The sequence below is a fragment of the Phasianus colchicus genome, chromosome 8 (assembly GCF_987193195.1).
Source record: "Phasianus colchicus chromosome 8, bPhaCol1.hap1.1, whole genome shotgun sequence".
NCBI lineage: Eukaryota > Metazoa > Chordata > Aves > Galliformes > Phasianidae > Phasianus > Phasianus colchicus.
In genome coordinates this window covers 25655960-25670700 of record NC_143443.1, presented here as the reverse complement: position 1 = coordinate 25670700, position 14741 = coordinate 25655960, and the positions used below count along the sequence as shown (strand labels likewise).

The following is a 14741-nucleotide window of genomic DNA, read 5'->3' as shown; positions in this document are numbered from 1 at the left end:
AGAAAGTTTCTGGTAATACAAAAATCTGAGTCTAGCAAGATCAGACTGGGGGAATTGGCAGCAATTCAGCCATTAGCTATTGTCTTGAAAATGCTGAGGTGGACTTGGAGCACATTAGTTTTAAAAATGTTCTGTATCTAGGCTAATAAAAGGGAAGAATTCATTCCCTCCTAATGCTTTCCCACTTCTGAATGTGCGTCAGCTCAATTTGGTTCCCACTCCCTCTCCACGCCCCAGGCTGCTCCAGCAGCTGTCCTCACAAGGCTGTCACTTGGAGTTAACTTCTCAGTGCATTCCACTTGGCAGGCTGTGCTCCCTTCTGCACCACCCTGCATTCCTTTTTCCTGTCTCACATATACATGAGAGATCCATCAATCCTTACCATCCTCATTCACCTTTGAAAAGAAAAAAACAAAAAACAAAACCCATCCCAAAACTGCTTTTGTGGTTATTGTTACCCACAGTATGATATTCATTTTCTCCTACCTGAAGATGGGATATATCAGTGGTCTTCTTCCAGTGACTGCAGAGGAAGCCTACAAAATTTATGAGGCTGGACACCTAGCAGTTAGGTAAATGATGTAAGAGAGAGACCTGCCTTCCTGGGGCCTACAGGGCTTTCTGCATAGCATCCTGCTTCTCTGAAAGCCATGCTAGCTGAAGCATGTTTTGCTGTGTTTGCATTCCCATACTGTCTGATGTCCCCCTCAATTTGGTGAGTTTGCTTCAGCTTTCCTTGCCAGTATTTTTCCCTTTCCTTTCCCTTAGCCTGTTTCCTGAGGTTTGGAAATGGAAAGACTGAAAATAAAACCTGAGAGAAAACAAAAATTATCAGATTTTTTCAAAAATTATTTCACTGTAGATTTGGAAGGTCATAATGGCAACTTTGGGAATCTGCCTGTTTGTCCATCTTACCTCCTTGCTGAGCTGATTTATTCTGTACCATTCCTGTTTGATTTGAGTACCTGAGATACAAAATCAATAACAAATAGGTAAGGTTTGTACAGACGTACTTGTATTGAAATCTCAAAGGTCACATAAAGATGGGGTGATGAAATATTTTATGAAACAACTGTTAAACTGACAATTTCAAGTCCTGATATTTCTTTCTTGTACAGTGCAGAACAGAGCCATATGTCAGAAGTATTCAGGGTCAAGAAATGGTCTGACACTCCCTGAATTAAGTTGTTTCTTATGGCTTACAAGTGGTGACTCAGCACCACGCTGACAGGGCAATATTGCAGAGATAGTTTGAGCACTGCTGCCTGGTGAGTCACTTCAGCATATCTGTAATCTTGCTTGCTTCTTATGACAGCCAACAGTTGGAGGAACTAGGTACTGCTTACCATTACCTGCCCTTGCTGTTTTCATTGCATCCTTTGTGGGTACAGCCTCAAATATCTCATCCTTGTGAGAGTTGCAGTCTAAAGAATCAGTTTCCCAGTGGGAAAGTTTTGCATTGGGAAAAGACAGCAAAAATCTCACAAGACAAGCAGAGAAGTGGCCTTGTCTTTCAGAGGGTAGTTTGATACAGTAGTTAGGAAATAGTATTCGGCTATCTTAATAGTAACTGTTGATGTCCTATGCCCAAGCAATATCCTATGCACAAAGGCCTGTAGAAATGGGAGCATATGCTTCGTGTTGTGTTTGCTTTTTCACTTTAATCTCTCCTTTCTCCATAGCCCTATTGCTCCCTTCATCTTCACCTGAAGGTCTCAGAGAATCCCTATACCTCAGGAAACATTGCCAGCAGAGATACTGCCCCCAGCATTATTGTAGCATCAGGTATGAAACATTTAAAGACCGCCTGTATTTGATGTGCAGACACTGAGAAAATCCTCAATGTGTGATGGATATGGAATATGGATATGGAGTGGCCTGTGGTGTGTCACAGTACCAGTTGGGCAGGCTGTCAGATGGAAGTCTTCATGGACCTTCTGTGTATCATCTGATTTTACAGAGGCTTACTTGCAGGAGTAATGCAGGAGATGATGTCTAACCTTATATTACCAAGAACATTAGGTTCAAAACGGAGAATTTCTTTTATGCATACAGGGTGCATAGATCTGTATACAGTGTTGTTGATTTTTTTTTGATACGTATTTTCTTCAAACTGAAATTCTGTCCCTTTCTTTTATTTTTCTTTCCAAGACTAAATGTTACATAATTACAAAAGACTAATTAATATGTTTAATTCCCTGATTTGCTAATTCTGCTGTTTCTTAAATTTTTCTTCACTAATTAATGTTCTACTTACAGGTAATATAGGCCCTGAACTATCAGACAGTGACATCAGTATGTTTGTTTCTTCTGATGCTGGAAACACATGGAGACAGGTACGTGACAGAATCACAGGATTTGAGAGTAATTGTAGGGAACTGTCAAAAAGATATATTCAAAATGTTGTTTCATTTTTCTTTCTTTTGATTCAAAATAGCTTTTTGCAAATCTACACAAAAGGGAATGCTTCTTTTCCCTCCCGAGAGGTACAGAAGTGCCCAAAGAAAAATATTGTGTATGTCATCATGCATCATATAACAGAAAATTATTTTTATAATTTTATTCAGTTTGGCTTCAGTTTAACCCTCTAGCAGAAGGATTACTTCCTTTCATCCATTATTATACTTTCCCAAGAATTAACAATTACAGTGTTCTACTTCTCCCTCACTGTGCATGGGACTGGATGGTGAAGTTAAATGATAATAATATTTAGTGGAATCCCATCTGGTAACAAAGCATTGCTACCGTGCAGTGTGTTTATCTGCAAAAAAAAAGTAAGTTATATTATTCCCATTTCATAGATGGCATATCATGTTACAGAAAACAGGAGTCGCTTTTCCAGACTCACCATGCTGCAAAAAAATTTGAGAGCAGATGTTTAGATATTCCAGGAAATTAATTTTTTTTTTTTACAGTGTTTGAGCAATCTTCATTTCCTTTCTACCTCACTTACGTGTGTTCGTAGATACATGTAAGCACAGTATGTTCTTCTTTGAACAATAATCTGTTATCGAAAGGAGGAAAATTGTTGGTCCTTGCAAAAATTAGTGTTTTTAACTTTCTGCTAAGCAGAGATACTTCTCAAGAACCTGATTGGGGGTAGGTGGGAGCAAGAGGGTAGATATATAAAAAAAACCAGAAACTATACATGTTGCCTTACTCTATTCAGTATCATCTTTAGTAAGTACTTACCCTCTTTCATGATCTTATTGAAAGAACGATGACATTTTCTTTATACCAAAGAAAATAGATATAAATATATGCTTCATTTTTCAGATCTTTGAGGAAGAGCACAGTGTTCTGTATCTGGATCAAGGAGGAGTACTGGTTGCCATAAAACACACATCTCTGCCTATCAGACATCTCTGGTAATGACTCCGAATGTCCTAAATGTGATAGTCTCATATCCTTCCTTTCGAATGTAAGAAAGTAAGAAATCAGGCTGAAGCCATTATTTTCTAGAAAATATCATTTCAGAAACTGACAAATGTTAACTCAGATAAAGCTAAGAAATCCTGGCAACTACGGCTTAGATAGCTTCAGCTTGGCCAGATCTTAGATACCATCAACACCATCAGCATAATTCCTGATTGACTAAAACTTGGCTTCTTGAGTTTGGTTACTTATATAATATGTGATTTGGATTATAGCTTTTGCCTCTTATTGAGTTGCCCAAGTATTCTTAGTTTTCAAAAGTATTGATGAAATTGTCTTCTGCGTGGCAGACAGCACTTCTGAGCAAGAATTTTGTTGAAGAGCATCATGGTTTTGTAGCCAGTAAGACAAAATTGTCTCTTCTAGTTAGCATCTTTGAATTTATGTGATAGGTTGAATATAGTTTTCTGCTGTTTTGCATTGATTTACTGCCACTGCAGTGAGAGTCATATCAGTATCTAAACCACTCAGACCCAAGTCACGAGAAACAGTTCCAAGCTTTTGCTTAGACCTACCACAGGGAAAAGCTGCTGGTTAGAAGAAGCCAAGCTCTTGTGATCTGAAAATCACACCTCCTTAAAATGTCTTTGGTTGGGAATCGAATACTAAGTTACTCAAAATTATTTGTGTATTTTAAATAAAATCATAGTGCTGGGCTACATTTTGTTCTTTAAGCATCAACCTCTAAGGTATCTTTATTAGTTTCTGCCACTTAAGTACTGGCCTTGGCTTAGCAGTATAGTGCCAGAAAGCTTGATCAATGCTCTGATTAATAATGTTGCCACCAAAATTAGATATTCCAAGGGCTAAAAATTCAATATTCAAGAACAGAAGCTACCTTCTACTTCTCCATAGCAGCTGTAGTATTCCTCCAATTACAGTGAGAGAATAAGGAAAGAAGATATTAATTCTGCTTTCTCTATCAGGTTGAGTTTTGATGAAGGGAAATCCTGGAGCAAGTACAGTTTCACATCACTCCCACTGTTTGTAGATGGAATTTTAGGGGAACCTGGAGAGGAAACTCTCATCATGACGTAAGTGAGCATGCCATCATGTGAACAATAGCGGGAGCAACACCATAATAACCTTACGAGGATTGTTCACAACAGAGTTTCTGGTTGGTGAACAAACTGAGTGCTAACTGAAGCCAGGTCCATGCAGTCTTCTGTTGCTAAATCATCGATGTTTATTTGTGATATTATTGAAGGAATGACAATAAGATTCCTTGCAAGCTGCAAACACATCATTTAGTTTAACAGCATGAAACTCAACTCCTCAAACTGAATGTGATTTAAAGAAGAGTTACTCTTGACAGATGAATATTTAAAAGAAAAATGATGGAGTATTCTATAGCTGTGTTTTTGCTACTACTTTGTATTTTTTAACCGAGGAACAGAAAAATGAAGACTTTTTTTTGTAAGACTGAATGACAAAATGTTGCCTGGAGGCTGACTCACAAAAAATTGTGATTAGTTTCAATGTGGTATGCTGAGAACTGCATTGTGCATAAATCTAGATTCACTCTGCCAGAAATTGTGACATTTTACTTGATATCAGGTTAGTAAAAAGAAGAGGAAAGTTATTTTTCTGTCTATAAAAAATGAACTGACCTGTAATAAACAGAATATCTGGCTTGAAAACTAACCTGAGCTAATAGAGATGAATGGAGAACAATACCTTCAAGTTCTGATTTTAATTCTTGTGGAAATGATTCCCAAAGCTCATAATTAAAGATAACAAACTCTTGTAGGTATAACTATCTCCATCCCCATGTCAGGTCTTCTCTGGTCAGTTTGCACAGTGGTGCTACTGGAAGGATTATTAATTCACAGAATAAAAGCTGTGTGCATTGTAGAAGGTTTGTAGGTATTTAGGAGTCTAAGTCTCACTTCCACTGTGTCAGTGAAGTGAAAACTAATAGGACTGAGAATCCTGCAGCAATTAATCTTTGCTAGAAAATAATCTCTGCTGTAACTACAATACTCCACCTGGTGTTACCTTTTACTGTATGCACTTTCTGCTGTATTCTGTAGAGTGTTTGGACATTTCAGCCACCGCTCAGAGTGGCAGCTGGTGAAAATTGATTACAAGTCCATTTTTGATCGGAGATGTGCAGAAGAGGACTACTGGACTTGGCAACTCCACAGTCAGGTGAGAAGCAAGGAGCCTGGGATCTGACCTGAGGCAACTACTGATCCTACAGATAAGGATCAGCAGAGAGGCCGCTGTGTTTTTCTGTTTGCCTTATGTACCCGATTGTCCTTTACTGGATGTTTTATTTTTCTCTTAACATAGATGTGTTGGCTGCAGATTGCACCCTGTGAGCCCTGAAGGATGAACAGCTGTCTTGGCTTGTTCTCTAATTAATGAGTAAGACTCTGTGTTATAAAAGGTGCAGAGGTTTGAGGCTCTGTGCAGGCAATTAGTTAAGACTCTTACCTTCCAGCAGGGGGATGCAACTGCAGCAGAATTGCTGCTGCTGAAATAGGCCTGAAATCCTTCTCTTAGAATTCCCATGCAGTTCTCTCATCCTTACCTCTTTTCTCTTCTATTCCTCTGTGTCCTCAGAACCAGAGCCTTTAGGCCCTTCTAGCTCTCTCACGCTTGTTTCCCCAAGTTCTGTCCTCTCACCCTCATGTCTTATTCACTCATTTTCATATTGCTCTGCCTCTCTCAGCTGTGGTACATCTGTTGTGGGAACCAGACAGTTTATCCACTCTTCTGTTCAGCCCCCTGTGTCCTGTTCCTGGCACACGTGATGCAGGACTGCATAATTCTTGAAATTATCTCAGGTGTCCAGCGAGTCAGTGTGCTCATTTCTGTGGTTGAGGGGCATTTTACAGGTTCTACTAAGTTTGGCATGGCAGCCTGTGTTTTATCAGGTTGGAACAAAATATAGCCCGAATTCTGTGGTCACATAAACACTACAGTTTTTGCTGCAATCTAAAGAGGTACACCCGTTTGTATCATCAAATGTTGTCTTGCGGGGCAATATCATGCTGGGCAAGAATTTAATAATGGATATGAAATGAAAGTAGCTCGACTAGCTGCTCACCAAGGCACAATGCCACACTAAAAATACCAATTATGACTTAGATGCTGAGATTCAAAAATTCACAGCATTTTACACCAGGTGCCATTTGGGCCTCTCTCTTTTCATGGGCAAATCAAAGGTCTGAAAAGTTTATTTTTCTCACAGTGATCTTAACATCACAAAAGGTAACAAGTGAGATCCCACTTTCTTTTATTCATTACTTTCTTGTGATTGCATAAGCAAAAATGCCAAGAATTTTGCAGTATATCTTTGAAGATGTTGGCTTTGGAGCTTGCAGAACTATTTTTAGGAAGGTAGCTGCGGACTTTTGCCTTTTGCTTTGCTTTCCTTTGAACTCACAGGGCTTTGCCACGTTCCCTAGATAAAAATGTGTAGCAGGGTGTTCAAGATAGTGAGAGAACAAGGAAGTGTTAACATCCAGTACATTACAAATCAAACCCTGGACAAAATGAACTTAGAAAGTGTGGAAAATATTTAGGTATATACATATTACTAATTTCTACTGAATAAAATCATTGCCAAAGTGATTAAACTAACGGAACAGACCTACTCCATCTCGGAGTGGAGGGATCAGGCTCTGTTTTCAGTTGCTGTGAAACTTAATCTATAAACAAGAAACGAGTCTGACTCAAATACTTATTAGGCTTGGAACAAATTCAGAATTGAATCTGATTCATAGGTAACCCCTGATCATTTCTTCGTGTGTATTGGAAAAGCTGCTTTATTTCAATTAAAGCTTCCATAACTTTAATTAGCTCCACTGTACTGACATGGTATTTGACTTTCCATCCTCTTCCCTTGAGTCATAGCCCTTAATATTGCACGGTCTTGAAAAAAATGGGTGTTACAAACAGCCTAGTGGGTGTAAGAGAAATATATTTTTGGTTTTGTTTCCAGGGAGAAGCTTGCATCATGGGAGCAAAAAGGATCTACAGGAAGCGCAAGTCAGAGAAGAAATGCATGCAAGGAAAATATGCTGGGGGTATGACCTCAGAGCCATGTGTATGCACGGATGCAGACTTTGACTGGTGAGCAATGGGCACACAAATAGTGTGAGATCTGCCTAAAGTGATGTGCTGCCCACCTTACCAGAATACAGGAGTTGGCAGGGTCACCAACCCGCATGCTCAGGTTCTAGAAGACTGACTAATGCATTGTCAGTCTGTTAGTGGTTAAGCCCCTTAAACTCATAAGGGCTTCACAGTCATGAAACACTTCTGATAAACCTCTACTTTCATTGCAGAACTTCTCACTCTGCAAACATAAGCTTTTATTTCTTTGAAACTGATTGAGTGATTTGCTGCTATAAAGGCTTGTTGCTAGTAGCAGAACAAAAATACCACAGTGATACTTGCTGGGGGGAAACAGGTATTTATTTCTTTTACATTCACCTAGAAGAAACTTTCTGCAAAAGGTCTGCTGAGTTGTGAAAGAACTTGAGAATACTTGGATGGCTGGGGATGTATGAGACCTTTTGGATCTGCTGGAATGGGGAGAATTTTGAAAGTCCTCTTGTTAGAAGTAGACTGAGAAAAATATCCTTAAAAGTACTGCAAATCTCTGAGCTGAGCAGACTGCTAAAAAGCCTTTCTGACCTAGGAGGTTATTCCTCCTTCTGGTGAAACCACTTCTGTTTTAGAGTAGGATATCATGATCCTCCCCAATACTCTCTGAGCTCCTGTTATTCATGTAGTCCTCAGATCTGGATTTTGACTTTATCCATTTCAGCTTCCTTCTCCACTGCCTCTGAGGAAAAAGAGAATAAAACATCCAGTTCAGAAATATTTACCACAAATAGTCATCGCTTATTTATCTACTTAATGCAGTCAGGAACTGTGGTCTTACATAGATTTTTCCGGAGAATGTTGGAAAAGCCACAGAGAAAAGAAGACAGGGGAGGAAAGAAATGGCAAGAAAAGAGTTCTGCTGGCTTGACTGAATTTTCAGCCCAGATTCACTGTGTTAACAAAGTCAAAGCTTTGCTTCTGTGCCATAGCATTCAGTGCATGCCTCGTTGAACTCTTCACTAGGCTTCACTAATGTAGCACCCTGCGTAAGCTGGGCTGAAGGGGAATTTGGAAGAAAATCAGTCAGTAAAGCCTTGCTGTGAAAGGATGTCCTCTGGAGGGGGTTTCCTGCAAGAAGCAGCAGCTCTTTCCTCATCCTCATTTATGACAATTCCATGGTGCTTTTGATCTTTTTTTTTTTTTTTTTTTAAGGCTGATCAGGGCTCTGAATTGAAGTTGGTTTAAGGGAACTCATATCCTTCAGGCAAGGAGGAGCCCCTGTACTGGCTGCACTTGGGTTTACAATCTTAACATAATCTAGGCAGCTTTTTGCATTAACAGTAATGGTTGCAGGATACAGGTTCGTATACAGAAAGAAAGAAGACAACAATCCCTTCCTCATTCAGTGTAGTTTGGACACTGAAATTGTAAAGAGAAAATTTTATTACCTAAGCTTGTCAGAGCTTGGAATAAAATCAATCATATACATATGATAAAGTTACGACAAACAAACAAACAAAGAGCATTATTGCTTTTAGACCTGTGTGTTGTTTTATCAGTTCAGAGAGTAGAAAAAAGCCAGTCATAAAAGACTTAAAGATTGTCTGTTGTTTTTTGTTGGTTTTTTTTTCCTCCTAGTAATATCATGAGTTCAAGGTCCTTTTCAAATTTGTATTCAGTCCATTGTGGTTCTTTCTCAGAGAAAAGGGCACATTTGCTTATTGCTTTACACAGCAACAAAAACGAGTGGCATTAGAAATGACTGTAGATTCTCCAGCCTCGGGAATCTGAGCTCTTCTGACAGAAGATGTCTCTTCCTGTGGCCTCGATCCAAACCCGTACTGCTCCCTGCATGGGCTGCAGCTCACAGCCAGAGGGCAATGGTGCTTCAGGAATAGGTGTGCAGAAACCCTCAACAAATCTGTCCTAGCAACGGCCTGGAAACGAGATTGTCCTTCTTTATTTAATTGATTTGGGTAAATGGATGACACCGTTACTTGTGTGTTATTAAAGCATTAATTTAGCTGCTTTCCTTCCATTGTGTTCCTTCCTGCTGTTTGGATGTTATTACGGCAATATCTCTTTGGTAGAAACACCTTCCAGACACGGACGGAAATCTTCAGTGGTGCTCATTCTTCAGCTACCTGTCTCCCAAGTCCTTTAATAGAAACTTTGAGTGAAGTGTTGCTCTGCCAGTCGTCCCTCTGCACCCATTGCCGTTAATACTGAGCACTTCTCCTATCCGTGTTCCTATATCTCATGCCTTCATGGGGAGCAGCAGCCTGTTTATGCTGGTGCTAGTGATTTCAGATAGCTAAAATGGTGCAAAGGAGCCTTAGTGCAATTGAGAGTCAGGCATATTTATCTCACTGATGATATCGGTGAGGATCTGTCTGGCTTTCTTTTTTATCGGATAGCATTTAAATTACAGACCTGCCTGCTAGGTTTAATTCTTATGCTAAAACACCACAGTCCTCTGCCATGAGAAACTGTCTTGACAAACTGCATTGAGGCAGAAGGCAGATGCTGAATGTGATCAGACTGTGATGGCTTCATGTTTTAGCACTCATTGGTTCATGCAGTCGTGCAAGTGTCAGTTCTGAAATGAACATATATTTGCATCCTAAAGTTAATTAAATTTGTTTTAACGTTCAAGAGGGCATAATTAGCTGACAAATAGTGATTTTGAATTCATTTTAGTTCATTTTGAATGGTCATCAAAAATACAGATTCAAGTCTGAGATGTATCTCTGCATCTGTAGGGGCCTAGATATCTACAAGGCACAGATTTACTGGATGACACTTGGGGGTTTTATATTCTGTTAAGATAAACATGAATGACCTGTACTTCTGAACATTGGTGCAGTTATAATCATATGCCTTCCTAGATCCATCATTGCTGAAGTGTTGCTGAATCCATCCTTGTCTTAGACAAATTCCAGCTCGAGTCCTGAATACTGTGAAGCAAGTAGAACTCCCTTAAACAGAAATCTGTTCTTATACTGTAGTTTAGTACTAGAAAATATTAAGTTAATAAAATGATAGTAAGACATTACTGCATCTGTGGCCACAGTTAATTATTTCTACAGGACCTTTTGGAAACTACAGATCAAAGGTGACTTTAATCATAGGTACCTTGATTCCACCCTATTTAAGGTCTGGAAAGTTTGAAGAGCAGAGAGTGTAGAACTATGGGTAATCTTTTCTGTTTCTGGCATGGTTGACCTTAAGGTGAAGCTGTTAAAATTAAGGAAATCCTGTGCTCATGTTATAAGTCATCTCTGCAGTCTCAGAAAGTACGAACGTGGCAATAACTTTTCTGACTTACCTGATAATTTCTTATCTTAAAACAGTGGGATTTCAATAATATCATGTAGATCTACAGTTCTTCCATTACAATATGTTTGTCACGTGTGTTTTCAAGCAAAAGACTTTCAAAAGGGATTTCTTTTCTTTGATTGTTACTTGTACACAAACACAAAATCAGGGAATTTACCATGAGCTTGGAGCAGGGTTATAGAATTTCTGGATTCAATCTATCTTTAATTGCAAAGGAAGACTTGTAAATAGAAGAAATAATTGAATACGCAAATACAATTCCTGTTTAAACCAGTAAAAGCAGTCCATATTTTAAACCATTGTCAGTGAGAGACAGATAGTAGGCTGCTTCATGCTGATAAAACAAGCCCTGCTGTTAAACGTTCTGCTCTTATTTTGATAAGTACATTATCTATTTCACCTGAGTTCTTTTCAAACAGGCAGAAAATGCCATCAATATATGCAAATTCCAATTCCCAGGTACCTGGCAGTGACTTGGCTAGTTGATTGCAGGCTGGAGCTGATGCCTTTCCTGTTTCCAGATTTTGCTATGCTTGCTCTTGCTATGGCAATCCAACTGATGCTAATGCTTGTTGATTGCTGCAAAGCCTGTTGTGCCAAATTGTAGGCAGCAATTTGTTGTCAGCATCAGTGTTCTGCGTGCACCAGCCTGTAGCCAAGGAATTCATTAAATTCCAAGACTGTGGAGGTGAACGGGGGGCTGGTGCATCTGTAGAGAGATACGGAACAGCAATTCATGTCATTTTCTGGGATTATATTTCTGTAGGGCCTTAATGAGCCAGACGATTTGCAAGCCTGAAAATGACACTGTGAAACTTCTGTGCTTAGAACTATTTTTGCTGTGGAAAATCCTATTATTTCATTCTCTTGAGTTTGAGAAATCCATGTGTAGTCAAACCTAGTGAAGTCAAGCTTCTGTTGCCCAGATTTGTGAGTTCTAACAGGAAACAAAATTATAGCATGAGTATAGATGTGTATAGTAAGAAATCACAGATGGATACTGCTGCATTAAGTTGGACTACAGATACTGATCCCCTCTGCAGCAGATCTCACTGCTGTTTCCTTTTCACCTGATTACATAACAATGTGTGTGTAGAGTGTTATAGCCTTTTAATTAGAGTGACACAAGATAATTTAGGAATACAGTGCTGCAAAGTGTTGACGAATGAATTACAAAAATCCAGGAGTCGCACTTGTGTGCAAATATTTGTTTTCTGTAAGCAAATCAGAGTGGTGTTATTCTTCATTATAAAGTGTTTCTACAGCCATAGTGTTTTTAATCCAACAAGGATGATTAGAGGAGCGCATGGCAATGGGAGAATAGGCTGTCTAATGCTTCCAAAGCAATTAAGCAACATTCAATCACTAGCATCTGAGTAAATAGATTCATGAAAATTCAATCACAAAAACTGAGGAAAAGACCCATTTAGGTCATCTAGTTCATTGCTGTTTCCTAGAGCATGTTCTCAATTACTTGTTGTAGCTATCCCAAGCAGCACAGCTGCCAAAATGTTCTTATGGAGCAGTTGTGCAGTCCACTGTGTTTAGTTTTTCCACATGATGTGTAGCATTAGTTGTTTTGTTGTTGTTGTTAATGTCATCTTTAAAATTGCTCTTTTTAGATTACATCAAAACATTTATTTTCTTGAAAAGTTACAAGCATGGGTAAAAAATTGTGATAAAAGCCCTGTCAATGTCCACCTTATGAGTGGTTGAGATCCTTGGGTTTGTTCAGCTCGGAGCAGAGGAGGTTGAGGGGAGGCCTCCTGGCAGCCCACAGTTCCTCTCAGTGAGCGGAGGGGCAGCACTCAGCTCTGCTCTGTGATCACAGTGATAGTGCCCCAGGAAACAGCATGGAGCTGTGTCAGGGAAGGGTAAGGCGGGCGTTAGGGAAAGGTTCTGCACCAGAGTACAGTGGGCATGGCCCAAGCTGCTGGAGCTCAGGGATTGTTTGATCCATGCTCTCAGTAGTATGGTGGTCCTATGTGGAGCCAGGAGTTGGACTTCATCTTTGTGAGTCCCTTCCAACTCAGGATATTCTATAGATTCAGTTCCCTGTGAGCCATGATCTAACTCTCGTTGTTAACACTTAGATGTTAACACACACATGTGCTCACAGAACAGAAAGGAAAATAGTTAGAAGTGGAGAAGGCAGGGCATGCTACAGTCAAAGGGTATGGCAAAAAAAAAAAAAAAAAAAAAAAAAAAAAATCTGCTTACACACAGCCTGTTCTTTTTTTCTCCTTATTTTGTACAATTTTTTTCTTCCCTTTTGTACAGTCCACAAATGCTATTCCTTGGCATGGCATAATGAATCCCATTCCTCTGTGTGCAGTAACCCTGCTCAGTCTGCAAAGCAATGTTAGTAGCACCTCTCCAGTTGTCTATCTGGTGAGCCTCCGCACCGCCTTGGGCTGATGGTTGTCTTTTGATCAGTTCTTAGAGGAGCCAGGTCAGGGATTCCACTGGCTGCATCCATATTATTGAGGATTTTTGTCTCCTGTTTTTCTTCGTTCTTCTTTATGTATACAGATGTGAGCCTTTAATCACATAATCTGAGAATATTCTAATCCTCTTTTGTTTCAACATTTGGCTACTTGATACAAAGTTACTAAAGTTAAGAAGTACCATTCTAAGATTAAAGGTCATATAGCAGCTGGAATTTTGGAATGGTGTCTGTGAACCTCTGGATGGCAATGCTTAGAAATGGTGACCCATTAGCTTCTCAGTAATACTGTATGGAGAAAGCTCAGTAAAAGGAATAAGAGTGATTTTCTGTCCAAACAGTCCGCAGTACTCAATGACTAGAAAACCAAACCATGCAAACAGAATACTGGTTAAAGAGGTTTTATAATTGAACATTATTTATTATGTGTTTATCTGAAAGCAAAAAACAGTTGAAAATGTTGTTTATTTTTTGTGGAACTGAAGCAAACCTAGTCATAGCTAAGCCCAAATTGGAGCAAAAGATTCCATCTTGATTTATTGTGTCTAAAACTTTTTTTTTTTTTTTTTCAACATTTCCACTTGCTAACCAAAATAGAAATGAAAATTACAGCCATTACCAAATACCCTCTGTTAATACCTTTACTCTGCTCCCTTGGAGCTGTAGGTTTTCCTCTACAGCTTGTGTGACATGATTTTCAAATATATCAAACTGTTCAGCACTTCAGTTTTCTAAGAGATAACTGTGACAGCAGTGGTTGAAATAGGTGAAGATCTCTGGCCTTTATCATATTTTGGTTTAGAGATGAGCTAGAGAAACACTGTTGGACTGCCTAGGGAGAACAGATAAAGCAGTAGCTCATGAACTGCCTGGAAGAATCTTAATGATCTAGTTCTACTCATTTGTGCTGGGAGGTATGCAAGGTAACTTTATGCATAACAAAAGCTAAAGTAAGATGAAAAATCCGTTATTCCATCAGTAAAAAAATCAGAAACTCTAGTAAACATACTGAGGAAAATCACAACTTGTATCAGTAGTAGACAGTGTGAGCTAATACCTATGTTAATTCTTCTTTTTTCTTTTTTAAATGTTTGTGTGTAACTCTCTTCTAATGTTCAAACAGTGATTATGGATATGAGCGTCACAGCAATGGGCAGTGCTTACCAGCATTTTGGTATAATCCATCTTCCTTGTCAAAAGACTGCAGCCTTGGACAGAGTTATCTCAACAGCACTGGGTAAGTGGTGCACTAGACAGTATTTTAGCCAGAGCAGCCGCTTCACAGTGAACTTCAACCCAATGATGATAGCATTTACCATTGGTGACTTGAAGCTGGGTGAAGTCCTTGGGACTTTTGAATTTGCTGGGGTGCACAGTAATGCCCTCCAGATCACCATCACATATGGTCCAGACCTTTCTATGAAAAATGATGTCTTAAAGAAACTCGAGTGGAAAATGT

At 39.2% G+C, this 14741-nt stretch overlaps 1 protein-coding gene across 2 annotated transcripts in view; it reads left to right on the top strand.

Annotated features, from left to right (window-relative positions):
* LOC116231792 (VPS10 domain-containing receptor SorCS1-like) overlaps positions 1–14741 on the top strand; it is a 277398-nt gene that overhangs the window by 218856 nt on the left and 43801 nt on the right. For both annotated transcript variants that reach the window (XM_090145485.1, XM_090145486.1), the window contains exons 11-17: positions 1683–1785; positions 2260–2336; positions 3277–3368; positions 4362–4469; positions 5469–5586; positions 7388–7518; positions 14406–14519. In XM_090145485.1, coding sequence (XP_090001611.1) covers positions 1683–1785; positions 2260–2336; positions 3277–3368; positions 4362–4469; positions 5469–5586; positions 7388–7518; positions 14406–14519 — 743 coding nt within the window. The remainder of the gene's footprint in view (positions 1–1682; positions 1786–2259; positions 2337–3276; positions 3369–4361; positions 4470–5468; positions 5587–7387; positions 7519–14405; positions 14520–14741) is intronic.